Source organism: Anomaloglossus baeobatrachus, chromosome 3 (assembly GCF_048569485.1).
Source record: "Anomaloglossus baeobatrachus isolate aAnoBae1 chromosome 3, aAnoBae1.hap1, whole genome shotgun sequence".
NCBI lineage: Eukaryota > Metazoa > Chordata > Amphibia > Anura > Aromobatidae > Anomaloglossus > Anomaloglossus baeobatrachus.
In genome coordinates, this window is record NC_134355.1 from 454,421,721 (window position 1) to 454,449,688 (window position 27,968).

A 27,968-nucleotide genomic window follows, 5' to 3' on the forward strand; every position below is an offset into this window, starting at 1 on the left:
ACAAGAAGTATCCAGGAATACATCAGAAAAATGGCACCAAAAGATGAAATGCTGAAGGAGAGCCTAAGACAGCAACAACAACAGTCCGAGAAGGAAGAACAAGAACATGAAGTGCCATGGCAAGACAAGCCGCTGCATGGGATGTACCATAGACAGATAATGGAGGTGGCTGACATGAAGAAATCCTACCAATGGCTGGAGAAAGCTGGACTCCAGGACAGCACAGAGGCACTAATCATAGCTGCACAAGAGCAGGCGCTAAGTACCAGATCCATAGAGGCAGGGATCTACCACACAAGACAAGAACCAAGGTGTAGACTATGTAAAGAAACCACGGAAACAATCCAACATATAGTGGCAGGATGCAAAATGCAAGCAGGAACAGCGTACACCAAACGCCACAACCAAGTAGCGGGAATTGTATATAGGAATATCTGTACAGTGTATGGGCTAAGTCCCCCTACGTCCAGGTGGGAGACCCCAGAAAAAGTGGTGGAGAATGAACGGGCTAAAATCCTGTGGGACTTCAAGATCCAGACATATAAGCAAGTGGTAGCTAACCAACCAGATATCATGATAGTAGACAAGGGTCAGAAGACAGCAATGATAATAGATGTGGCAGTGCCTAATGACAGTAACATCAGAAAGAAGGAATATGAGAAGCTGGAGAAATACCAGGGCCTTAAAGAACAACTGGAGACGTTGTGGAAGGTGAAGGTAACAGTGATTCCAGTGGTGATAGGAGCACTTGGAGCAGTGACCCCTAAGTTGGAAAAATGGCTGCAACAGATTCCAGGAGCAACATCTGAGCTCTCTGTCCAGAAAAGCGCAGTGCTGGGAACAACTAAGATCCTGCGCAGAACCCTCAAACTCCCAGCCCTCTGGTAGAGGACCCGAGAATGAGGAAGGACAAATAACCACCCACAGGGGGTGAGAAGGTAATTTTTATTTTTTTTATATATATAAAAAAGATTATATGTTCATTGTTCATATCCAGTGCTGCAAAGAGTCTACAGCTCATAATTATATATTTTGTGCCCTGAACATCTTCCTCTTCACTTTCAGTGCTCTATAGGTCAAAACACATATATATCACAAACTATGATAGCTATGTGGCTCGGTGAACAAAACATTGACAGTTTGGGTCCATGGCCAGAATTCTCCCCAGATGGCAGCCCCATTGAGAGCTTGTGGTCAATCCTCAAAAAGCATGTGGCCAAACAAAATCCCAGAAATTGTGAAACATTCCAAGCACTGATTAGATCAAAAGTAGGCAAGTCGGGATTCGGCCAACACTTGATACTCAGCATGTCAGAATAAATTGCAAAGTTTTGACAACTAAGGGTTAATACTGTAAATATTGTGTCTTTTCATAAACTTGATGTATTTGTCAATAAAAGATTAAAAACTTATGAAATGTTTCTAATTGTATTTCAGTAACCATAAAAACATCTGACTTAAAGATCTGTAAACACTGAAGCAGCGAACTTTGTGAAAAACAAAATTGCTGACAGTCTCAAAACATTTGGCTTTCCCTGTACAGGCTCAAGATGAGTGTAAGAGAAGTAAATAAATGGGGTTGTAAATGTACTCAACTAGTATGTACTTATATCAATAAGTAAATCTAATGGTGCAGAAGGTTTGGCAATCCTTTACTGTAATTCAATATAGTACGTATCTACAATATGCACAGGTAGACTATAAAATAAGATTTTTTTTAGTTTGCAATGTGTGTAATGATTAATGATATTTCTTTTTTTATAATTAATTATATAGCACCAACACATTCCGCAGCACTTTACAGACATTGAGGCTCACCACCTACATTGTATATTAGTATGTCTTTGGCGTGTAGGAAAAAATGGAGGCGCACAAGATACTGTATGTGACTCGCCCACCCCAGGGCTTTGGGTGACTCTGTGTCGGGCCGGACTAGTCCGGGGTAGTCAGCAGTGGCGGGGCCCTATTCCGTGACCCTGGTGGGGTCAGTTAATGAGGCGGTATTGGGGTAGATGATAGTGTTAAAGTTTATATAAGATTCGTGACGCCACCTGTGGTAAATTGCAGCTCTTTAGGGCCGCAGCTGCTGGAAGGGACCTCCCGGGCTGATGTTATGGCAGCTGAGATGTTTCTTGCTCTCCACAGGTAGCAGGTAGAGCGGATACCCCGGGGCAACCTTTGGGTGTTTGGTAAAGTCTATGGTGTTTGTGGACAAGGTGCAGTGCCGACAGGGCAGTGGAAAGGAACAGACACAGACAGTAATTTCCTTTTACCTTCTCCTTTACTTGTCCAACCAGTGATGTCCAGGGAGCCTGTTACAGGTGGAAATGGCGATCCAGTGGCCTGGAAGCAGTCGGGGGTCTCACACTGGCCAGGTGAATAATGAGGCCTGCTCCTTAATGCTTTGTATGTGTAAACGGGGTCCCACTGTTTCAATATACTGAAACCAGTTCTGCTGCTCTCTGAGGTAATTTGTTACCTCTCACATATGGGGGGCTGCGTGGACTGTCAAAGGTGCCGTTCTTCCTATCTGGGCTCCTAGCCCTGGCTTTGCAGCTGCACCTCCGGGTGCGGGGTGGACAAAGACCTGCAGTCCGCTTGTCCTCCGGATGCGACCACCGGTACTCGAGTACTCGAGTGGCCCTGAACTCTGATACTCAATTTCTTTAGCTATGACGCTGGAATGAGCTGGCTGCGCTCCACTGCCAATGTCCTCCTCCTTTTTTGCCTCTCTTTGGATGTGTTTTTCTGGGCCGAGCAATCTGGCACAGATCCCAGCTCACACACCACACTACTCGAGTCCTTGTCTCTCTGAACTCTCTTCACAGACTACCTAACTCCTCCCCCAGGTCAGGGCTTAAGGAAGGCTCCCTGGAACTCCAGGTTTAGGGCTCCCTCTGCTGGCCTGGGAGAGAAACTGTGTTGAATGATAGTACTTACTGGCCAATGGATTTCCCCAGCTACCTCCAGGCTCAGCATTAACCCTTTTGAGGAGGGCAACACTGCTGTGGCAACCAGACCGCTGGGGCGCCACATATGTCAATATATGACTTGCCGATATGTCACAGTAAATCATTTGTTTTATCAGGCTAACATTTCCTTACCCCACAATCATTGGCTCCATCTCCACACATCCCAACAAAATAGCTACAACAAAAAATGGAGGTCAATTAGATGTTTATATAATACACAGTATTCTGTAATCAATGTGCATCACTCCATCTAAAAAGGGGGGCTGGTTTGCTCAGATAGGATACCAGTCCTTAATGAACATAAAATTATTCTGCCACTCCAGCGTAGAAAACTGAAAGAGTGATTTTGTCACAGGTGTGTCAGTGACAGACAGTTATGTGGTTTATGGCTATAGAAAGTCAAAGCGTTTGGCTGCACAAAATGCTCGCTAACTTTCTGTGGTTCCTGCTGTCAGTATTCATTGTACTAGGTAGCTTTCCTTTTGTATTTTCATCTAATCCCTTCAGGACCCAGGGGAACTAAACTTCTTTCAAGCTGCTGATTATCAGTATTTCCCTTGTGCTTAAATACTCCCATCTTCCCTGGACTGGTGCTGGTGACATTATTCAGTTCATTGAAGCTCTGATTGCAAGCAGGTGTCTTGTACTCATCTGTGGTGTTGTTGCTGAACGTCTATCTAAGTTTTATGTGGCTAAGTAGTTAATGCACTTTTTCCCCATATGTCCTACTTGTGTCTTCAATTAGCATTTAGTGGGGTTGACGAAGAGCTCATCCCACCTGTTCCTTATTTAGGGTCCAGCACTAGGGTCAGGTATCCGGCTGGGCACATAGGTTAGGAATCTATCTAGAGTGGTCAGGGACCCCAGGGACCAGCAGTAGATTTCGTCAGGGGTTACCATCTCCCCTTTCCTTAGATGCAGGGGTCCCTTCCCTTCCATTTCGCCGTTCACTTGGTACTTCCACTACCTAGAGTGACAGATTTATTAGCTATTACAATCAAATTGATATTGTTTCCATCTATGACTCAGACCTCCATCAGACTATAATTACAATATAGAAAAAAAAATAAAAAGCATAATGATTTCTGTTCCATTTTCTGTTTTAGCTTATTATCTTCTCTTACTTTAGTATTTTTTCACTATAAAGTTTTTTCGTTGGTTCTATACTTAGTCTGAATCTTTTTTCATACTCTGTTATCTCCCTCTTGTGTTCTCTCCTGGAATTACATCTAAATACTTCCAAAACATGATCGGATTCATTTATGTATTCTCTTAACCTATATATGAATACAATACGCATAAATATTCCCTGAGCAGAAATTACATTATCATAATACGTTCTCAAAATTTTGTGCTATACTATCTGACTATATTCTAGCCAGTTCTATATGCCTTATGGCTTTATTTACATTTTGACTTTAGTGTAAATATACACCTCATGCAGAACTATTAGGCAAGTTGTATTTTAGAGGATTTCAATATTTTCATATCAAAGCTTAATATTTGTTGAAGTTGGAGTGTTTTTTTTCTAGATTTGGCTATCTTAGGAGGATATCTGTTTGTGCAGGCAACTATTACTGTGCAGAATTATTAGGCAACTTAATTAAAACCAAATATATTCCCATCTCACTTGTTTATTTTCACCAGGTAAAGCAACTGCACAACATTTAGAAATAAACATTTCTGACATGCAAAAACAAAACCAAAAAAAACTAGTGACCAATATAGCCACCTTTCTTTATGATGACACTCAACAGCCTACCATCCATAGATTCTGTCAGTTGCTTGATCTGTTTATGATCAACATTGCGTGCAGCAGCCACCACAGCCTCCCAGACACTGTTCCGAGAGGTGTACTGTTTTCCCTGCCTGTAGATCTCACATTTTATGAGGGACCACAGGTTCTCTTTGGGTTTCAGATCAGGTGAACAAGGGGGCCATGTTATTATTTTTTCATCTTTTATACCTTTACTGGCCAGCCGTGCTGTGGAGTAGTTGGATGCATGTGATGGAGCATTGTCATGTATGAAAATCATGTTTTTCTTGAACGATACCGACTTCTTCCTGCACCACTGCTTGAAGAAGCTGTCTTCCAGAAACTAGCAGTAGGTCTGGGAGTTGAGCTTCACTCCATCCTCAACCCGAAAAGGTCCCACAAGTTCATCTTTGATGATATCAGCCCATACCAGAACCCCACCTCCACCTTGTTGGCGTCAGAGTGGAGCTCTCTGCCCTTTACTAATCCAGCCTCTGGCCCATCCATCTGGCCCATCAAGAGTCACTCTCATTTCATCAGTCCATAAAACCTTTGAAAAATCAGTCTTAAGATATTTCTTGGCCCAGTCTTGACGTTTTATCTTATGTTTCTTGTTTAAAGGTGGTCGTTTTTCAGCCTTCCTTACCTTAGCCATGTCCTTGAGTATGGTACACCTTGTGCTTTTTGATACTCCAGTAACGTTGCAGCTCTGAAATATGGCGAAACTGGTGGCAAATGGCATCTTGGCAGCTTCACGCTTGATTTTCCTCAATTCATGGGCAGTTATTTTGCGCCTTTTTTTGCCCAACACACTTCTTGCGACCCTGTTGGCTATTTGATATGAAACGCTTGATTATTTGGTGATCACACTTCAAAGGTTTGGCAATTTCTAGACTGCTGCATCGCTCTGCAAGACATCTCACAATTTTGAACTTTTCAGAGCCTGTCAAATCTCTCTTCTGACCCATATTGCCAAAGGAAAGGAAGTTGTCTAATAATTAAGCACATCTTATATAGGGTTTTGATGTCATTACACCACACCCCTCCTCATTACAGAGATGCACATCACCTGATTTACTTAATTGGTAGTTGGCTCTCAAATCTATACAGCTTGGAGTAGGACAACATGTATAAAAAGTATCATGTGATCAAAATACTTATTTGCCTAATAATTCTGCACACAGTGTATCATTATGCTTTTTTCTTTGTTGTAATTAAAGTCTAATGAAGGTCTGAGTCATAGGCTGAAACGTTATAACCAACTGGATTGTAATTGCCAGTAAATCCCACTATTCATTTTCCCACGTTGGAGTACCAGAGTTTTTTCTTACACAGTAAGTTACTGTAGTAAATGTAAAAAATGTAAGTGTAGTATACTATAGTTACTCTTTCCAACACTGAAATTGCAACACCAAGAAATAAAAGTCATGAAATTATGGAAATCATAGGAGTGATAGACATGCTAAAGATAACTAATTACTAATTAACTAATTAACATGTCTACTGATCCGTAATTCCACAAGTATTCCTACTTGGAGTTGCAATTTCAATGTTGAGGACATGGAGTGTATATTAATATTATGTAACTATTAAGACTGAAAAAGTCAGTTCTGCCTTTTTCCTTGTTATATTAATCCAGAGAGAGGCTTCATTTCCCCTATGTATATTTTAAATTGGGCATGAATTTATTGAGGGTATTCTCACACTAACAAATAATTCTCTGATGTGAAAGAACTATATGCTAATGACATTCTGATCTGAGTGTGAGCTGAGTGTCATTCACTGTGATCTTATTCTTTCGAATGCGAGAATTTGAGCACAGGGGAGAAGATGGAGAACTTAATTTCTCCTTCTTCTCCATTGTCTGTATTCGCATATATTGTACTGCACTCAGATGTCATCAATGCAGTAAAATGTTTTGAACGCATCCATAGGTGCGCACCATCCTTTTTACAGTGTCAAGTGAAGCATTCAACGATTTTTTTCCTCATGCCGAAACAAGTACTGATCAGCACTGCTCCATAGTGTAACATTAAAATGGGTGATGTCCTAGAACACATCGGATAGCATCCGTCCAATGAATACTCTAGAGTGAGTGAACCTTAGAAGAAATGTTCAAACTTACTCTAATTTTTGAAGTTCTTCAATAAGACTTGACTTTTGCCTTGGAGTCATTCTCGCAAAAATGGTTCCATTTAATAGTACCTTAAAACCAAAATATAAAATCTATTTTTTTTTTACATAAATGCAACGTACATAAAAATAACTCTTTAATGTGTTAATTAATCTAAATACAACAGCAGCGGTGCTTAGTTCTGTACATTACTACCTTCCCAACTCTCTGTGCAATGTATGGGGCATCATCTTTAAAATTGTTTCAAGGACTTTTTCCCTATTGAAAACCATTTTACTGAAAAAATATCAACCTCTGTACATTTTCATAACCTTTATTCACCATCTATGACATAACAATAAAGTGTAATCAAGTAGTTGAAGAAACTGAATTTTTCTTTTAAGAAATAAATCATCAATAGTTTATGTTAATATAAAGTCTGACATTAATATATGAGGAATAACACAAGGTAGAGATCTAATAAATGGAGCTCCAGAATTGTTATTTTATGGGGAATGCATGATTATAACAGCCATGTCAGGGAATCAGACTGGTCTCTTTAAATTACATAAAAAGTGGTATGCAATAAGGAAACAAATGAGACATGTATTGGTCACATGTTAGTAAGACTTTAGATGCCTAATTGTAGACCAGAACACAGCTCATTAAAAGAGAATAGGACCACTTCGCTGCCCGAAGAGCTGAACCTCTGAAAATGTAACCAGACAGAGCACTTTATATCAATTAAACATGCTGTATAACATATAAAGAAACTTACCTTTGGCAGTAAATTGGAAAAATGTTGAGTTAAAACTTGATAGGACTTTCCATTCATTGCAAAGTGGAAGTTTCCGAGGGTGGTGGGGTTATTAATCCATCCATCACTAACATTCATTTGTGACTCCAACAAAGAGAAAAATTAAATTATGAAAATGTAAGAAACTTTAATATTTTTGCTTTTAAAAATGTAACATTTTGTAAAAAAAACAAACAACTTTTGGGTATGTTCCCACGATCAGTGTAACTCGCGTTTTTGACTCTGCATATTTTACAGTACAAGCAAAGAGGATGAGATGAATAGAAATCTCATGCCCACTGTGCTTATTTTTTTACACTGTTAACTCATCTGCGGAGAATTTTTCCTAGCAGCAGCATGTCAGTTTCTCTTGCAGGTACGCTGAGTCATCTGTGTGGAATTTTCCTATAGACTTGCATATGATGGGGAAATTTCACACGTAAAAAGCGCACATGCATTCTTGGTGCGTTTGCATGGCAAAAATGCATGAAAAACGCATGTAATCCTCAGCTAATGATCACAATACCAGGAAGTTTCAAAAACAAAACAGCTTTATTTAAAGGATTACACTTCAAACAGACAAAAAACAAAGAGTCAAAAACGCAAAAAAAACCAAAACGCAATTAGAGAAGAGTGAACTCAAACTGTAAAGTTTGGTGTTCATACCAAATACAGACTTTAAAAGAATCAATGTCCAAATTTGGAGTTTGGATGCTGTGCATATACAAACCACTCAACCACACAACGGGGTATTTGTGTTTGGTCGGTGCTTAGCCCAGCGGGACCTCTGAATGGCTTTCACTAGGGGTGAAAACAATGTTTTTGAAGGTAGTGTGTACAAAAACAAAACCTGCCCTTTCCCCCAGAAGTGTTCTGTTTATAGCTAGCTGTATATGGGCGGAGACCCAAACTGTCCAATTATTGAGTTCCAATGGGGTTCAGGTCAAGTCCGGGTACCAAACTGAGCTTCACCTAAAGTCCAGCTGAACCCAAGCTTCAATGCGTCTTCTCATCTCTAAACACAAATAAACTAAGGTGCGGAATTGGTGCATAAATTCTGCAGTGTCAAAAACTCAACAAATATTGATCGTGGGAAGGTAGCAATAAATTGTTTCTGCACAAGCTTCATGAATGACTTGTGCCTTTTTTTAGAATTTTCTGCACAAAGCATTAATAAAAACCACAACACAAAAAGGAAAAGTGACAAAAAACAAAATGCCAATAGTGAACTGCGGCTCTAAATTGTGCAAATTCAAAAGCCACTTTTTAAAACTTGGACTCCTGCCAGTTCGTATTGGACTACAATTTCACTTGACTTTTACTTTTATTGCTGTACACAAGTAATATGAAAAAAATTTAAACAGTCAAAATATATTTTTCTAATTGTTTCAGATTGTATGAGCATCCATTTTTTTTCTAATCTATGTAGTAGTTCAATCCTTATACTGCAGCATAAATGTAATTTGGCGCATTTGATCATGGAGCTGTGTATAGCCTACTCTGTTGTAATACATTCAGTTCTGTTATTAGTTTTATTATTTTTTTTATTCCTGTAATATAGCATACCTTAGCCTTTAACTGGACTCCATTTGCTTGATTTTCAGTTAAACATTTCCAGGTGACTGAAGCAGGTAAGTCTTTGTCAGGTTCAGAAGCCTCCAACATAATTACGTTGCTGCTGGATGGAATCATCTCTGATTTTTTACCGACAGTGACGGCTGTCTGAAGGTTATCGCCTGTAAAAAAATAAGACTATAGACAGTCCAAGGAAAAGGACAATAATGTTCTGGTAATTACTGCATACTTAAATGTTAAATATAAAGCTTCAGGAAGGGGAAGGACAGTCCATCACTATCTTTCCACTTATACCACTTTTTTCTCTATCACCATGGGACTGTGATTCTAGAAATAAGTATTGCATTTTAACTTTAGATACAGTTATATCCACTGGCGGACATAGAACAGTGGAAGAACAATGTACTGGCAAATTGCATCCTATAGCTCATCATAATGCACAATTCTACCTGCTTTGGAGGGCCCCCTTACTTCTTGGGCTCCTGTGCAACTGCACAGGTTGCACCAATGATATGTCCGACCCTGGTTATTTCCAAGTGCCTTCTTATATGAGCATGCTAATACTGATTAAATGCTGAATAAAAATGCAATTTCCATTGCACTTTTGGATGACACCATTCATTTTATCACATAGTGTACTGTTACAAATTTTCAGAGTCTGAGGAAATTGTGAAAAAATAAAAAGCAATTGTAACATAGATTTTTGGCAATCTATTTTATGCTATACTTTGTGTGGTAAGAATAACTGGGAAATATGGTTCTCCTTCACATTACAGTTCCAGCGATACCAAACCTGTTGAGTTTTTTTCTTTTAGTGCTAAAAATTCCTAGAAGTTTTTTAAAACTATTTTTTTGGGTTGTGTCACCATTTTCCGAGACCTGTAATATTTTTATTTTTGAAGCTGTGTGATACTTTTTTGCAAACTTTTTTGATACAATTTTGGAATAGATGTGACGTTTTTATTGCTTGTTACAGTATTTTTTGTGGTACTGCAGCTACCAATATAACGTAATTTTTGTTTTTGAACTTTTGTTTGTTTAGTGTTTACCATTCAGCTTAATTATTTTATGTTTTGATAGATAAAACTTTTATGAATGCAGTGATACCAAATATGTATATTTTTTACATGTTTCTATTATCTTTATTTATAATGGGAAAGGGAGGGTAATTTGAACTTTTATTGTTTTATTTTATTTTTAAAAGTTTTTTTTAACATATAACTATATTTAGTCCTCTTAGGGCACTTCATAATGTGATTGTCTGGTCACTTGTGCTACATACATCAATGCCATTGCAGTGCTTTATATAGTGAAAATCAGTCTTCTATGAAGCCCAGCCACAGCATGAATTCAAGGGGCAGGATTTCAAGGGAATGCCATAATGACAGGCACATAAGTTTTCAACAGACCTCAAGCTGTCATAGCAACTCCCCAGCGCCCTACAATGACATCACAGGCACACTGACGGACGCATGGAATGGCACGCCCACATGCTGGTGCGCTGTTAATGCCGCTGTTAGATTTTGAGAGTGGTATTTAACAGAATAACAATTGCGATTTTTTTTTTTAAGCAGGTCCTGGCTGTAAAACACAGCCAACACTTGCCGGTTATGGGGTGAGCTCACCATACACCCACTACAATACATGTACGGCACATGTCATGAAGGGGTTAAGAAGAGAAAGATTTGCCACTGGTACATAACGTTCTAATAGCACGCAAGAATTTTTTTCTCCCGGAGTGCGTCCCTGTGAAACAAGATAGTTTGTTTTTCGGTAGCACAGGTCAAAGACGAACAGCACATGGATGGCATCCGTGTGACATGTACCTGAAAAAATATTACTGTAATAATTTTTTTCACGTGTAAAAATTGTGCAAAGCTTGAAAAATGATAGATGAAAGATATATAGATAGAATAGATAGATACAATAGATGGAATAGATAGATAGAATACATAGATAGGATAGATAGATAGCATACATAGATGAATAGATATAGACAGACATATGTGTGAACCTGCAGTGACTGCTCTCTCTGCCAATGAGGAACAATCTGTTCTTCATTAGCTGGGATAGTGAGTCTTTGAACGTCATGGGACCACCTTATTGGATTATACTGTACCTTGGATTAGGGTTTTGGCAGGGAAATAAATTGTTGAATGTGGGTGTCTTTATTTCTTTAATCATTTTCAATTTGTATATATTTCAGATTCGCTTTTGGGGAACGTCGTTGGACATCGCTATAGATTTTGGTGAACTTTTTAAAATACATTTTTAATAAATTTGTGAACAAGGCCTGTAGTTTAGGGCATTCTTGTTCAAATAAAATATTTGTTTTATATTTCTACTGGATTAGTAATAGGGGTGTCTGACAGACACCCACCCATTACTAATATCAAGACTTGATGCCAGCTGGCATTTCACAGCTGGCATCAGCCTTATATATTACTTGGTTTGTCAACATACCAGGGCAACCATAAGAGCCAAGAACTGCGCCAGATTTGGTATATCTAATAGATGCACCACCTCTGGGGTGACTGTGGGCTGTTATTGTTAACCTGGGAAGGTCCAACTAACCATGGACCCCTCCTGCTATAAAAATAGCAGCCCCCAGTTGTCTGCTGTCTCTTTGCTGGTTTTGAAAAATGGGGGGACCCTACGACACTTTTTAAAATTATTTGTTCAAATAATTTTGAAAAAATCAGCATGGGATCTCCACTATTTTTCAAAACCAGCCAAGGCATAGCTGACAGCTAAGGGTTGCAGCTCACAGCTGCTGTTGTACCTGTGCTGGTCATGAAAAATGGGGGCAACCCCACTTTTGTTTTTAATTTATTTATTAACTCTGCTAAATAGCTGTACAAACTACTTAGCTAGCTCTATCTATTTATCTGTCATCTATCCACTGTATCATCTATCTACTGTATCTATTATCAATCTATCTATCTATCCACTGTATATATTAACCTCACATTTATCTATCATTTTTCTGGCTTTGCACATCTTTTACACATAAAAAAACATTAATTTCAGTATCATGCATTTTTTCCTATACCGTTCGCACGGATGTCACACAGATGAGACATGGATTATGCACACACAGCCGGCCCAGTGGCGTAACTAGAGTTTGACAGGCCCCGGTACAGAGTTCGGACCTGAGCCCCCCCTCCATGTACATCGACACTTGGGGTACGGGACAATGACACTGACACTCGGGGTTTGGTATAATGACACTGACACTTGGCTTTTACCCTCAGCACCCTGGTTTCCTATGATCTGAAATCCCTCTATTAGTAACCAGCTTTCCTATGTTCTGATATCCATCTTGTCCTCGGCACCCAGCTTCCACAGGCTCTGCTATACATCTTTCCCTCAGCACCCAGCTTTCCCATATCAGAGTATGGGAAAGCTGGGTGTTGAGAGATGTATAACAGCATGGGAAAGCTGGGTGCTGAGGGAAAGTGCTCTTTTCCCTCAACACAAAACGTTCCCATCCCATGCTTGTATCTTTTTCCCCTTTGTACATAGTTCTCCAAATACTATAATGGCCCCCGCATAGCCTTCCATATAGTATAAAGGGTCCCATATAACCCTTCATATATTAGAATGCACCTCCATAGTCCTCCATGTATTATAATGCATTTCCCATAGCTCTCCATGTATTATAATTCACCCCACTGTCCTCCATATATTATACTGTACCACATAGTCCTTCATATATTATAATGCACCCCATAGTCCTCCATGTATAAAGTAGCCCTCATAACACTCCAATTATTATAATGAATTTACCATAGCTCTCCATGTATTATAAATTAATTCACTCCATAGTTCTCCATATATTATAATTCACCTCATAGTTCTCCATACATTATAATTCACCCCATAGTTCTCCATATATTAGAATGAACCATATATTATATATTATACTGCACCACATAGTCATCCATGCTTCATAATGCACCCCCATAGTCCATGTATAAGGTAGCCTTCATAGTCCTCCATATATTAGAATGTTGCCCCATAGTCCTATATGTATTATAATGCAGCCCCATAAAACCTTCATATTGTATTATGTAGCCCCATTCTCCTCCATGTATAATGCACCCCTATAGTCCATGTATAAGGTGTCCGTGATGTTGTATAATGCAGCCCCATAGACCTCCATGTATAATGCAGCCAGCCCCCCATGCTCCATGTATAATGCAGGCAGCCCCTGCATGCTCCATGTATAATGCAGGCAGCCCCTCCATGCTCTATGTATAATGCAGGCAGCCCCTCCATGCTCCATGTATAATGCAGGCAGCCCCCCATGCCCTCTGGCCATGGTGTACACACTGGTTTAAAAAAACAAAACAAAAAGAAACAAGTTCTTACCTCCTTCCTCGTTCCCCCGCTGTTCCGTCCTAACCTCTCCTCTGTTCCCCTGCAGCTCCAGTCGGCGTCCTCCCGTACTGTGTTCTGTGCTCTCAGTACAGCAGTCGCTCAGGAGTGATGTCACCGTGCAGGCACAGGGGGAGAATGATGGAGCGTGGAGCTGCCCGTTCATTGTTGCTGTGCACGATGACGGGGGAGGGGGGCCCGGTGCCACCGCCGCTGACACCGGGCAGGGGGGCCTAGTGTCGGCGGCTGTGGCACTGAGTCATATAGCGGCCGCGTGCTCTGTGCCAGATCAGCGCAGCTCCTCTCACAGAAAGGAGCTGGCTGCGGATATGCCGGGTGGCCGCGGGCCCCTAAGCTCCCGGGCCCGGTCGCAGTTGCGACCTCTGCGACAACGGTAGTTACGCCCCTGGGCCGGCCATATGTATGGCCAAAATGGACAGTGCAACATGTGCTTTCTTTACATGGATGTCTGAAGGGGGCCAAAGTAATAGTGATTAAAATAAAAAAAGTGAAATATACCTGTGACCATCACAGTCCTTATATTGGCTTCACTGAGTTCCTGTAGTACTGAACTGGTTTCTGGTTTAAGTCGATTTTCAAGGATCAAAAGGCCAAGAAATACAAGGTCACGCTCCACTTCTTCCCTTTTAAGATAAAATATTTTCATTAAAACAACAGTTAAATTGTGGCCTTTATCGATAAGTCATAGTCTGTATGGTACTTGTCCTACATTTAGCTTCCTCTGTAACTTTTTCTGAAGTTCTTGGGTAGTACTTGTCTGGTATTTACCTTCTTGCAGTTGAAGTGAAACTGACATCTGATACATGCTGCCGAACCATGGGAAGAATGTATGAGACACTGGATATATGATCTCAGCCATGTATGTTTGACTCTGAAACGCTACAGCATTTGGGAGACATACTTTAAAAACCACCAAAAACTAAGCCACACAGGAGACTAGTCAGACAAGAAAACCCTTGGTGGAGTCACTCCACCTTCTATCTTGGAGTGACAGGTCTCACACATACAGTCAGAGATCTGTCACTCATGGAGAGCGAGCAAAGAGAAGCCATCAGGTACCCGCCTAATGGCCTCAATAGGGAATATGACTATTATTGAATTGGAGATATGGGGTCCGTCCTATTTTTGGTTTCATTGGGTATGGATTTATATGTTCCACATTTGCATATATTGTGTGTATATATGTGTACACACACATTTTACATAATGCTTTGTAAACGTTACTGTAATCCTGCTGGTTGATATTTACTCCATCTATATATATATAGGTAATTATATATGGTTATAGCTTAAGTTTCCATGGAGCTCCTATCCGGGTCACACCGTTTCACCGCTTCTTTGTTGCTACTGCGCATGCGCGCACTTCCGTATTTCACTGCGCACGCGCACGCTTGCGTTCCACCATGCGTTCCTCCTCACAGGAAATCCTATTAGTTGGCCCGCCCCTATTAGGTATTTAAACCTCACTACGGCTCTGTCTCATTCCACTCCACCACTAATCTCCCAAGGCACAGGTAATGTTATGGCGCTCTGAGAGGCTATTGTCATGTTTCTCTATGGGACTTTTTTCCTTTTATTCACTTCTGACCGCTATTCTGTTTTACTTTCCAGCTATCTTATTAGCGATAATTGTACCACATATCCTCACTAGGATTTTCCACTTTTTGCCATTTGAGGTAATATAATAAGTTTACTGTTATATGCAGATGCATTCCTTTGTTACTTTTTTGTATACATATGATATATAAGTTATATCTCTGTCCCATAGATAAATTACACCATACCCCGTTATACAAAAAATCTTTTTTGGGGAGACTTTGATTAAGAATATTTCAAGTGTATGTTCCATTTTGGAGGATCTATGTAATTTTTTTGTATCTAATATATGGGCCTTTTTTCTAGATAAATCCTTTATGAAGTCCAATGATATTCTTCACAAGATAAAACAAATTTTCAGGCTGAATTAGGTATATATGATGTTACCATGATAATTATATGGATATGACTTATAATATCTTATGTATTTATGGTACTGACATTTGTGTATGTTTTTATTTTCTCTTTATTTAGTTTTGAAAAAGGCATTCGCCGAAACGTCAATTAAAACTGAATAAAATAAAAATTTAAAGTTTTTTCATCATTGTGTGCAATCAGGTTTTGTCCGCAGGGACACGTAAACTACTGTATGTTTTTCCCTGATGTGCTGCAGTGTTTCAGAGTCAGGCATATCTGTTAAAATCATACAGCCAGTCAGTGCTGCTCCAGGAACTGGTAGCAGATATCAGTGTTCAGGTTCTCTTTAAGGGCTGATTATTTAGAAGCAGTAGAACTATTAATGAGGCATTCCAGCTGAGTTTCACTGTCTAGTGATATTTTTGGCAAGCTAATACCCCTTGTCTCATTACATACAGCCTTTCAAAATGGGCCGAGCTGGGAGAGAACTTTGGTGGACAGGGCATGGCAATGCTTACCTGAATAATTCATCACAAGTAGCAGCATACGTTGCGCCATAAATCTTTCTCAAGTTGCTAACTGGAATAATGATTCTGGTGAGATGCATGAAGGCACACACCATTGATAACATACATCAAATTCATTTATTGCCATGCTCCTCTTAATGAATTTAGCATGACTTATTCCTGCATGCCCCCATTAAAGCCCACTTTACACGCTACAATAAATCTTACGATGTGTCGGCGGGGTCACGTCGCAAGTGACGCACATCCGGCATCGTAAGTATGATTGTAGCGTGTAAAACCTCCGTGCAATTGCGATTGAACGAAAATCCGTTCATCGCATGCACGTCGTTCATTCCTCAAAAAATGAACTTGAGGTTGTGCAATGTTCCCGAGTCAGCACACATCGCAGTGTGTGACACCCCGGGAACATTGAACGACAGCTTACCTTCGTCCGCGGCTCCCGCCGACAATGCGGAAGGAAGGAGGTGGGCGGGATGTTTACGTCCCGCTCAGCTCCACCCCTCCGCTTCTATTGGCCGGCTGCCGCGTGACGTCAATGTGACGCTGAACGTCCCTCCCACTCCAGGAAGTGGACGTTCGCCGCCCACATCAAGGTCGTATGGTAGGTAAGTACGTGTGACGGGGGTGAATCGCCTGTGCGGCACGTTCAAGAAATTGAACGTGGCGCACATACGATGGGGCGTTGCAAATCACATACGATATTGTATGCAAAATTGCAACGTGTAAAGCAGGCTTAAGACTGGTATACAATATTAGTCTTAAAGAATTGGGGATTTAATCTGAAGTAAATGTGAAAGTTATTGTTACCTGTCGGTGTCAAAAGACTTTGGCAGATCTTCTTTTTGCAGTGTCCGATAAGCTAGCCCAATTACTCGAAAGCCTTGTACTGTGTAATAATCAAGTCTCTGAGAGAAGTTGTCTGGAACTATTAAGAAATTAGAAAAAATACTGAAAATCAAAATTGTCTGTGTCCGTATAGACTAGCAAAATACTCCAACTCATGATTACAGATCCATAAATTTAGGTAGAAATCTTATTTTATATTTCTGAAAATCATTCACAGACTTTATACACTTTCCTTTGTATTGTAATTGGATATTTATAGTTGAATGCATGCAAAATTGTTCCAAATTAGGTGAAAGAAATGCCGTAAAGTGAACCAATAGGTCATATAAAATTAGATAAGTGTCCAAAGAGGCACTAAAGTTAAAGTTTATATTGCCCTACTTTCTGTTCTCAAAATAGCACCACAGAAAGGGTAATATAATTATGTAAAAGGTTGACCATTATTTGCATAACTATTTGTATAACGAATTCAATTTTACGTATTGTGAAAACATTCTCATTTTGAAGTATCTACATTTTTGAATTTCATAACTAGCGTAAAAATGTTAAATATTGTATCAACAAAAAAATTTGTAAATAATGTTCAGTACACATCAGTTATTCTAGCTTTACTGTATATGCTTTGTAGTTACCTGTTTCTGGTTTGCAAAAACACACAACCTTTTCAGGTGCCCCCTTCATGAACAATGTCATATTACTCTCTCCAATAATCTGGGCAATGACAGACATGCGCTGTAAAGTGGAGGAGAACGGAAACTGGTGCAGAATGAGAATTCCTTCCACTGGTGCCTACTTGATACAGATATAACAATTTGAGAAACTGTTAATAAAAAAGAATTATCTTGTATTGCTTATAGAAAATGCAACATATAAAATTGTTTATAAACAATAATGGTACATAGTGCTTCTAAGCAATGTGTTTGTTTGTTTTTTCACTTTCACCCATGTAATACTTCACTTCCTTCTAACCCCCCTGATCCATAAGCCCAGTAATGAACTGGTCATCTCTCCCTCTAGCCTCAACTCCCATCTTACCTTCTCCTCATGTCTGTTCCTCCACATAAAATGCTCTGTCTCCAGACACATACAGGCCATCTCATGCCCTTTCCTGCTCAAACCTAACAGTCTCTGTACTTCTCATTGTTTATGATATCTCCCTAAATCCTGGTCCTCCTCACTCCATTTCCACAGTCACTTCTAACCACATCCATAATCTATCACAAATTTTCACTCTCCTACTCTCCTTATACCCATTCATCCGCTCCCCCCAGTGCCTCTAACAGGAGTTCTATGGAACGCTCGCTCTGTCTGCAACAAACTTTTCTATATCCATGACGTTTTCATAACTAACAATCTTTACTTTCCTTACATCACTGAAACTTGGCTCAGTCCCTCTGACACAGTCTATCCTGATGCACTTTCTTATGGTGGTCTCTAACTTTCTCACTCCCGTTCCCCAGTTACAAGCACGATGGAGGAGTTGGTTTTCTCCTGTCCAAAAAATGCTCCTTTGCATTTCCACTGCCACCCTCCGTTACTCTTCCCTCTTTTGAGGTGCACTCTGTCTGCATCTACTATCCATCTAACCTCCATCTAAGCTGGTATTTCCCGTCCCTCAGGGCCAGCCACAACCGTTCTTGACCACTTCACCACTTGGCTACTTAATTTCCTTTCCACTGACATTCCCACCATCATCATGGGTGATTTCAACATCCCCATTGTTACCTCCCACTCAGTTGTCTCTAAACGTTTAACGCTCACTTTCTTCTTAGACCTCACTGTATGGTCCTCTGCAGCTATTCAAAAAGATCGCCAAATGTTGGACTTCCCCTTCACCCACCTCTGTTCCCTATCTAACCTCTCAAACACACCTTTCCCCCTGTCTGACCACAACCTACTTACATTCTCTTCCCTCTCTTCTCCAAGTACAAAACCCCACTCCAAAAACTCACACATACTTGCAGAAATCTCAAACACCTTGATGTACACTCACTTTCTCAGTCCCTTCTCCCTCTTCTAAACATAGCTTCCTTACACAATGTTGATGCCAATTTATATAATACAACAATTTGTGCAGCGCTGAAATCGGCCACCCCCTCAAGCAAACCAAAATCTGCAAGATCAACAGGCAACCTTGGCACATGATCCAGACTAAAGAACTGAGACGGGCTACCAGGATTGCTGAGTGGAGATGGAAGAGGTCTCTTTCCACCGAACACTTAATTATTTACAAACAATCCCTCACCACTTTCAAGGCCACACTCACTGATGCAAAACAAACCTACTTCTTATCTTGCATATAGTCCCTATCTCACAACTCAAAACTGCTATTCAACACTTTCAACTCTCTCCTCCATCTCCAGGTGCCTCCTCCCTCTTTTCTCATCTTAGCTGAAGACTTTGCTTCTTTCTTCAAGCAGAAAATTGACAACATCAGAGTAAGCTTTGGTCCACAAAACCCACATTCCCTCCTCATAACTACTTAGCTCTCATCTTCCAAATCCAGCTTCTCCACCATGCCAGAAGATAATTTTTCCTCTCTACTCTCAAGATCATATCTCCCTACCTGTCCACTTCAGCTGCTCACGTCCTACCTCATCCTCAATCTCACCACAGTCTTTGTCCCCACCCTAACCCATCTCTTCAACCTATCAACAACTGTTGTATTATCGTCATGCTTTAAGCATGCCCCGATCACACCCTTCCTAAAAAATCCCTCCCTTGCCCCCTCCTCTGTGTTCCTCAAAACTACTGGAACAGCATGTCAATCTTAAGCTATCCTCCCACCTATTCACCTGCTCCCTCTTTGACCAGCTGCAATCTGGCTTCCAATCTCATAATTTTACTGAAAATGCCCTAACTAAAGTCACTAGTGACCTACGAAATGCCAAAGCCAAGTGACACTATTCTATCCTTCTCATTCTGGACCTGTCCTCTGCCTTCGACACAGTGGACCATTCCCTTCTACTTCAGATTTTCTCATCTCTGGGCATCACAGACTTGGCCCTATCTTAGATCTCCTCATACCTAACCGACTAAACTTTCAGAGTCTTCCACTCTCACACTACCGCCTCATCTTACCCCCTATCTGTCGATGTCCCCCAAGGTTCAGTTTTTTGACCACTGCTGTTCTCCATCTACACCTTTAGCATGGGACAGCTCATAGAGGTTCACAGCTTTCAGCATCATCTCTATGCTGATGATAGCGCAGATCTATCTCTCTGGACCTGATATTACCTCCTTTCTAATCAGAATCACACAATTTCTGTCTGCTATTTCATCCTTTTTCTCTGCTCGATTTCTAAAACTTAACATGGACATAACAGAATTCATTATTTTTCCTCCTCCTCACTCAACCCCCCAAACAGAGCTATCCATCAAAGTCATCAATAGCTGCTCACTCTTTCCAGTTCCACGTGCTCGCTGCCTGGGGGTAGCTCTCTCCTTCAAGTCCCATATATAATCTCTCTTCACCTCCTGCCAACTCCAACCCAAAAATAGTTCCCGAATTCATACATTCCTTAACCAAGAGGCTTCCAAAACACTGGTGCATGCCCTCATTATCTCCCACTTGGACTATTGCAATCCCCTGCTCACTGGCCTCCCTTCTAACACTCTTGTAAACCTACAATCTATTCTAAACTATGCTGCCCAACTAATCCATCTGTTCCCCTTCTATGCCCCAACCTCTACTCTCTGCAAATCCCTTCACTGGCTTCCCATCACCCAAAAACTCCAGTTCAAAACTCTAACCATGACATACAAAACTATCCACAACCTGTCTCATCTGTACATCTGTGACCTAGTATCCTGATACTTTCCTGCATGTAGCCTTCGATCCTCATAACATCTCCTTCTCTACTCCCCTTGTCTCTCCTTTTCCCACAATCACATCCAAGTTTAATCCCATGCATCCTCCATACTCTGGAACTCTCTACCCAACATATCCGACTCTCTCTTACCGTGGAAACATTCAAAAGGGACCTGAAGTCTCACCTCTTCTGACAAGCCTACAACCTACAGTAACCGTCACTCCATTATATTACCACATGAACATCTTCACCCGCACCTACTGTATCCTCACTCATCCCTTAATTGTGAGCCTTCATGTGCTGGGTCCGCTCACTTCCTGTGCCTATATGTGCCTTGTATTGTTGATGATTATTGTTCTTGTCTCTATTATGTATACCCGTTCTCACATGTAAAGCGCCATGGAATAAATGATGTATTAATAATATTAAAGTTAATAATAATAATAATAATAATACCATTAATCTCAAAATGATATAAAATGTGGAAAAAAGTATTTGATACATAGCCGAGTTTGCACGTTTTCCTACCTACAAACAATGGACTCGGTCCAGATTATTAAGATGTCATCTACTGTACGTAACAGAAATGGGCCAATGGTTAGATGGAGCAGGATGCTAGAAAGTCCAGTTTAGCCATGAAAAGGTTGGCATACTGCTGTGCCATTTTGCTGCCCACAGCACTTCCTGTGTCTTGTAGATATGGCTCCTCGCCAAAAGAGAAAAAGTTGTGCGTAAGGATAAATCTGGTATTAATACAGATTCAGAAGGGATCCCATTCGCTTCAAGAAACATTTGTCAGGTGGTTAATCCATCTTCATGTGGGATGTTGGAGAATAGCACATCCATTATATTTATATATGTTACATTATATTGGGACAATAAAACTTTCACACCACTAATCAAAGCTAATTAAGAACTCCCTTTCTAAGGTTAGTGTTGGTTTATTTAAATGTCCTTTTATTATACTGCCTCTGCTCTGTTTGTGTATATATTTGTGTTTCTTCAGATATTTTATCATACCATGCCTGATTAAGAGACGTAAGGAGTCTCGAAAGCTTGCTTGTAACATAATTTATTTTATTTTAGTTAGCCATTAAAAGGTATAAGAACTATAAGCTTATAATTTTGTTTCTCTCATTGAGAGCAATCACACATAAATTTGACTTGCAACTAATTAGCATACTAATTATTCAGATTCTTGTCATGTTACTGCATTGTTACCATTTTGCTCCTGGTAGTGGAAAAAAATTTTCTTCCTGTATTCTGCAAATTATAACCTATTCCCTTATACTTAACAGCTCATTGTGTTATTAGGTTGATTCTCAAGTGAAAGGTCACTAGTTTGAATCGAGGAGCAGCCATGAAGATTTCCCAACAAAACAGAAACAGCATCATCCAACTCATCGATAGTGGTATCTTGGCCAATAAAATTGCCAAACTGCATCATGTGAGTATCATAACAGTTGAAAGAATGTGAAATTAAATATGTCCATGTATTCAAAAGCCAAGAGGTGGACATCCAGGCAAAATATCACAGTCAACAAGTTGGCACATCACAAGGTCTATGGGTTCTGGAGTGACAAGTAAGGTAGTGCAGGTGGCTCGTATGCTTTGTAATAGTGAGATCATATATGTACATGCAATCACCATTTGATGCACGTTACAAGAGTCTGGAATGGTGGCCTGAAAAAAGTTGAAGAAGTATCGTCTTCAATATTGTCATAAGAAGCGCTGAGTTTGCAAAAATCTACGAAAAGTGCACAATAGAAGACTGTAAACAGGTGATTTGGAGAGACAAGATGAAAGTTAATAGACTCAGCTTTGGTGCGTTCAAATGGGTTGGGCAGAAACAATAGAAAAGGGGCTAAGAGATTGATAAGTTAAAGGAATTGTCAAGTTCAGTGGAGGAAGTATTATGATATGGGGTTGATTAACATCTAAAGGCATTGTGTTGTGAATGTTGACTGTGTGGGTGCTGTTCTGGAGCTCCCTCTGGTGGCCAGGAATGGTGGTGAAGTTGAATCTGTGCTTGTGACTCAGACAGGTGTCGGTGTTAATTGGGAATTGTGAAAGTCCTATTGCAGACAAGTCTATATAGGAGAGCACTTTTTGCCCTGCGGGCGCCGATTATAATTGTATTTTCCTCTGCTACTGTTCCTGGCCTGGAGATTTATCCTTCCCTGTATCCCTGAGCAAGACTTCTGCAGATAAGTTTCAGTTTTTGCCTTACTTTCAGGTTTACACCTTAGGGTGTTTTTTTCCCCTTGTTTTGCTGTGTATCTGTTTTCTTACAGGTGAAGTTTTGTTTCAATTGTGTTGTGAGCATGGGGTTTCCCCTGTGCTGGCTCTCCTGCAGGAAAAGGTTTTTTTTATACCTGTCTGATTTGATTATTTGCTTTTCTGTATTTTTTGTTCTTTTGGTATTTGGTTCTTCCATTATTTACAGGAGTACCTGACATAGTGGGGGTGAGGTCGTATGACCTCCAGGGCCATTTTTACTATCAGGAATTTGGTATTTTTTCTATAGGGATTTTGCACTGACCATAATCAGTTCCTTTCCTTTTCTTTGTATCAAGTTAGTTGGGCCTCACCTTTGCCAAATCTATTTTTCCTATCTGAGTATTGTGTTTTCCTATATCACCGTAATCTTTGTATGTGGGGGCTACCTAGTCCTTTGAAGACTACTCTGAGGCAAGGTAGATTTCCTCTTTTCATTCTGTGAGGTGTAGCTAGTTTCTCAGGCTGTGATGTGGCGTCTAAGTTTTTAGGAACACTCCACGGCTACTTCTAGTGTGGTCTGATAGGGAATTGCAGTCAGCCCAGGTCCCAGCTACTCCTGTTTCTTGTTTTTTTTTCACCAATGGGAGTTTTTTGTAATCTTCTACAGTTACCTCATCATAACAGTATAACCGGCCTACAAAAGAAAAAAGGTACTCAAAAGAAGGAAAAATATTTTTTTTATCTCCATTTATTTTTCCTCTTATGCTTTGGGTACCATGGAAGATTTTTTGTTGACACGGATACAGAACAGTTGGTTGAGCATGTTGAGCATCTCTCCTCTGAGGTCTAAGCAATTTCAGCGTATCTTAGACAGAATCATGTTTTAGAACCTACATTCCTGTTCCTGAATTGTTTTCGGGGGATAGGTCTAAATTTTTGAACTTCAAAAATAATTCTAAATTGTTTTTTGCCTTAAGGCCTAAGTCCTCAGGGAGTCCGATGCAGCAGGTTCGGATTGTCATCTCCTTGTTGCGCGGTTTCCCTTAGGACTGGGCTTTTTCATTTTTTCCTGATGATCCGATTCTTGCTAATGTGGATTCCTTTTTCCAGGTCCTGGTATTGTTGTATGATGAACCCAATGTTCTTGATCAAGCAGAGAAAGCCTTGATGGCGTTGATTCAGGGTCAGGATCCTGCTGAAGTTTTTTGTCATAAATTAAGAAAGTGGGCGGTCCTTACCACGTGGAATGATGATGCTCTCGCGGCATTTTTTCGTGAGGGTCTCGTGGATGCAGTGAAGGATGTTATGGTGGGATTTCCTACTCCTTCTGGTCTCAATGCCTCTATGACTTTGGCCATTCAGATTGATAGGCATTTACGCAAGCGTAAAACCATGCGTTCTGATGTATTGCTTGTGGAGCAGTTTTCAGAGCCTATGCAGTGTGATAGGGTGTTGTCTAATGCTGAGCGGCAGGGGTTTAGACAGAAAAATAATTTGTGTTTCTACAGTGGTGACATGTCTCACACTATTTCTGTCTGCCTTAAACGGGACAAGAGATTTGCTTGTTTATCTACTGTGGGTATTGTGCAACCTACATTTTTTTGTCTGTCTCTCTAATTTACATTTTATACTTATTTTCGGCTATGGCCTTTCTTGATTCAGGAGCCGCCCTGAACTTGATGTATTTTGGTTTTGCTAAGACTTGTGGTTTTCCTATGGTACCTTTACAGACTCCTATTCCTTTAAGGGGCATTGATGCTACTCCCTTAGCTGAAAATAAACGCCAGTTTTGGACCCAGGTAACTATGAAGGTTGTGCCAGCTCATCAGGAGGATTGTAAATTCTTAGTATTACACAACTTGCACAATATTTTTGTACTGGGATTCCCTTGGCTGCAGACCCATAATCCAGTTCTTTATTGGAGATTCTTGTCTTTGGTTAGTTGGAGTTGTCAATGTGTGCATAATGATCTTTCTGTGCTGTCTATTTCCTCCCCGCCGCATCATGTACCTGAATATTTGTCTGATTTTCTTGATGTGTTTAACGAGACTGGTTCTGATTCTTTGTCCCCCCCCTTACCCCCACAGTGAGTGTGATTGTGCCATTGACTTGGTGCCAGGTTGCAAGTTTCCTAACGGGCGGATCTTCAATCTGTCTGTTCCTGAGCATGATGCTATGAGAACCTACAGTTAGGTCCAGAAATATTTGGACAGTGACACAAGTTTTGTTATTTTAGCTGTTTACAAAAACATGTTCAGAAATACAATTATATATATAATATGGGCTGAAAGTGCACACTCCCAGCTGCAATATGAGAGTTTTCACATCCAAATCGGAGAAAGGGTTTAAGAATCATAGCTCTGTAATGCATAGCCTCCTCTTTTTCAAGGGACCAAAAGTAATTGGACAAGGGACTCTAAGGGCTGCAATTAACTCTGAAGGCGTCTCCCTCATTAACTTGTAATCAATGAAGTAGTTAAAAGGTCTGGGGTTGATTACAGGTGTGTGGTTTTGCATTTGGAAGCTGTTGCTGTGACCAGACAACATGTGGTCTAAGGAACTCTCAATTGAGGTGAAGCAGAACATCCTGAGGCTGAAAAAAAAGAAAAAATCCATCAGAGAGATAGCAGACATGCTTGGAGTAGCAAAATCAACAGTTGGGTACATTCTGAGAAAAAAGGAATTGACTGGTAAGCTTGGGAACTCAAAAGGCCTGGGCGTCTACGGATGACAACAGTGGTGGATGATCGCCGCATACTTTCTTTGGTGAAGAAGAACCCGTTCACAACATCAACTGAAGTCCAGAACACTCTCAGTGAAGTAGGTGTATCTGTCTCTAGGTCAACAGTAAAGAGAAGAGTCCATGAAAGTAAATACAAAGGGTTCACATCTAGATGCAAACCATTAATCAATTCCAAAAATAGACAGGCCAGAGTTAAATTTGCTGAAAAACACCTCATGAAGCCAGCTCAGTTCTGGAAAAGTATTCTATGGACAGATGAGACCAAGATCAACCTTTACCAGAATGATGGGAAGAAAAAAGTTTGGAGAAGAAAGGGAACGGCACATGATCCAAGGCACACCACATCCTCTGTAAAACATGGTGGAGGCAACGTGATGGCATGGGCATGCATGGATTTCAATGGCACTGGGTCACTTGTGTTTATTGATGACATAACAGCAGACAAGAGTAGCCGGATGAATTCTGAAGTGTACCGGGATATACTTTCAGCCCAGATTCAGTCAAATGCCGCAAAGTTTATCGGACGGCGCTTCATAGTACAGATGGACAATGACCCCAAGCATACAGCCAAAGCTACCCAGGAGTTCATGAGTGCAAAAAAATGGAACATTCTGCAATGGCCAAGTCAATCACCAGATCTTAACCCAATTGAGCATGCATTTCACTTGCTCAAATCCAGACTTAAGACGGAAAGACCCACAAACAAGCAAGACCTGAAGGCTGCAGCTGTAAAGGCCTGGCAAAACATTAAGAAGGAGGAAACCCAGCGTTTGGTGATGTCCATGGGTTCCAGACTTAAGGCAGTGAGTGCCTCCAAAGGATTCGCAACAAAATATTGAAAATAACAATTTTTTTTTGGGTTTGGTTTATTTGTCCAATTACTTTTGACCTCCTAAAATGTGGAGTGTTTGTAAAGAAATGTGTACAGTTCCTACAATTTCTATCAGATATTTTTGTTCAAACCTTCAAATTAAACGTTACAATCTGCACTTGAATTCTGTTGTAGAGGTTTCATTTCAAATCCAATGTGGTGGCATGCAGAGCCCAACTCGCGAAAATTGTGTCACTGTCCAAATATTTCTGGACCTAACTGTATATTAAGGAGTCATTGGAGAAAGGTCATATTAGACCATCCTCGTCACCTATGGGTGCTGTTTTTTTCTTTGTATCCAAGAAGGATGGATCGTTGAGACCTTGTATTGACTATCATCTCCTTAATAAAATCACTATTAAATATCAGTATCCATTAGTAATTGCAAAACACTGGATGAAGGGGGACCCACCGACTAGAGGGGAATTTGTCGCATATGTTAATCATATTGTTCGAATGGAGAGAAGCATATATGGGAAAAGGAAACAACTTGCACTTTTTGATAGATTGTGCAATCCGTGGTTGCAATATGGGAGGGAGGGTAGTGGAGCAAAAAAGGGGATAGATAGAGCAGATAGAGACAGTGAGATGGTAGGGGTCAATGAAGGATTATGGGGGGATGGGACATGCAAGGAACGTAGGGAGGCTAGGAGTAATAAAGGTGTTAATAGGATTAAATGTCTACTGGCAAATGCAAGAAGTCTTGCAAACAAAATGAATGAATTGGAGACTCTTATGTCAACCATGGATTATGATGTGGTGGGCATTACGGAAACCTGGCTGGATGAAAGCCATGACTGGGTGACAAACATACAGGGTTATAGTACATTTAGGAAGGACAGGAAAGGCCAAAAAGGTGGTGGGGTGTGTATATTTATCAAATCTAACCTAAAACCTGTGTTGTATGATGACATTGAGGGGAACAGCAACAATGTAGAGTCAGTATGGGTAAATGTACATGGGGAGGGGAATAATGGAAAAATGCTAATTGGAGTTTGCTATAAGCCTCCTAACATACCTGAACAAATAGAGGGTGAAATGCTGGAACAAATTGAAAAGGCAGCTAATAATAATAATCGGGTTCTTATTATGGGGGATTTCAACTATCCAGACATACAGTGGGACATAGAATCTTCTGGTTCTGCTAAAAGCTGTAAGTTCTTATCTACCATTCAAGACCATTTCCTCTCTCAGATGGTAGATGAACCGACCAGGGGAGATAATTTGCTAGATCTGGTCCTGTCAAATAGACCGGATACAATTTCAGATCTACAGGTCCGGGAGCACTTGGGCACCAGCGATCATAATATGGTAAGCTTCGACGTAATATTCAATAGAACATTTCAAAGGGGGAATGCTAAAACCTGGAATTTTAGGAAAGCT

The 27,968-nt window shown here is 40.5% G+C and overlaps 1 protein-coding gene across 1 annotated transcript in view; it reads right to left on the reverse strand.

Moving 5' to 3' along the window:
- LOC142297271 (putative cation-transporting ATPase 13A5) overlaps positions 1–27,968 on the reverse strand; it is a gene marked incomplete at its 5' end in the record, with an annotated part of 197,502 nt that overhangs the window by 52,399 nt on the left and 117,135 nt on the right. The window contains 7 exons of the mRNA XM_075341526.1: positions 3,105–3,147; positions 6,854–6,933; positions 7,620–7,742; positions 9,204–9,373; positions 14,112–14,236; positions 16,901–17,018; positions 17,572–17,728. Of these exons, the coding sequence (XP_075197641.1) occupies positions 3,105–3,147; positions 6,854–6,933; positions 7,620–7,742; positions 9,204–9,373; positions 14,112–14,236; positions 16,901–17,018; positions 17,572–17,728 (816 nt within the window). The remainder of the gene's footprint in view (positions 1–3,104; positions 3,148–6,853; positions 6,934–7,619; positions 7,743–9,203; positions 9,374–14,111; positions 14,237–16,900; positions 17,019–17,571; positions 17,729–27,968) is intronic.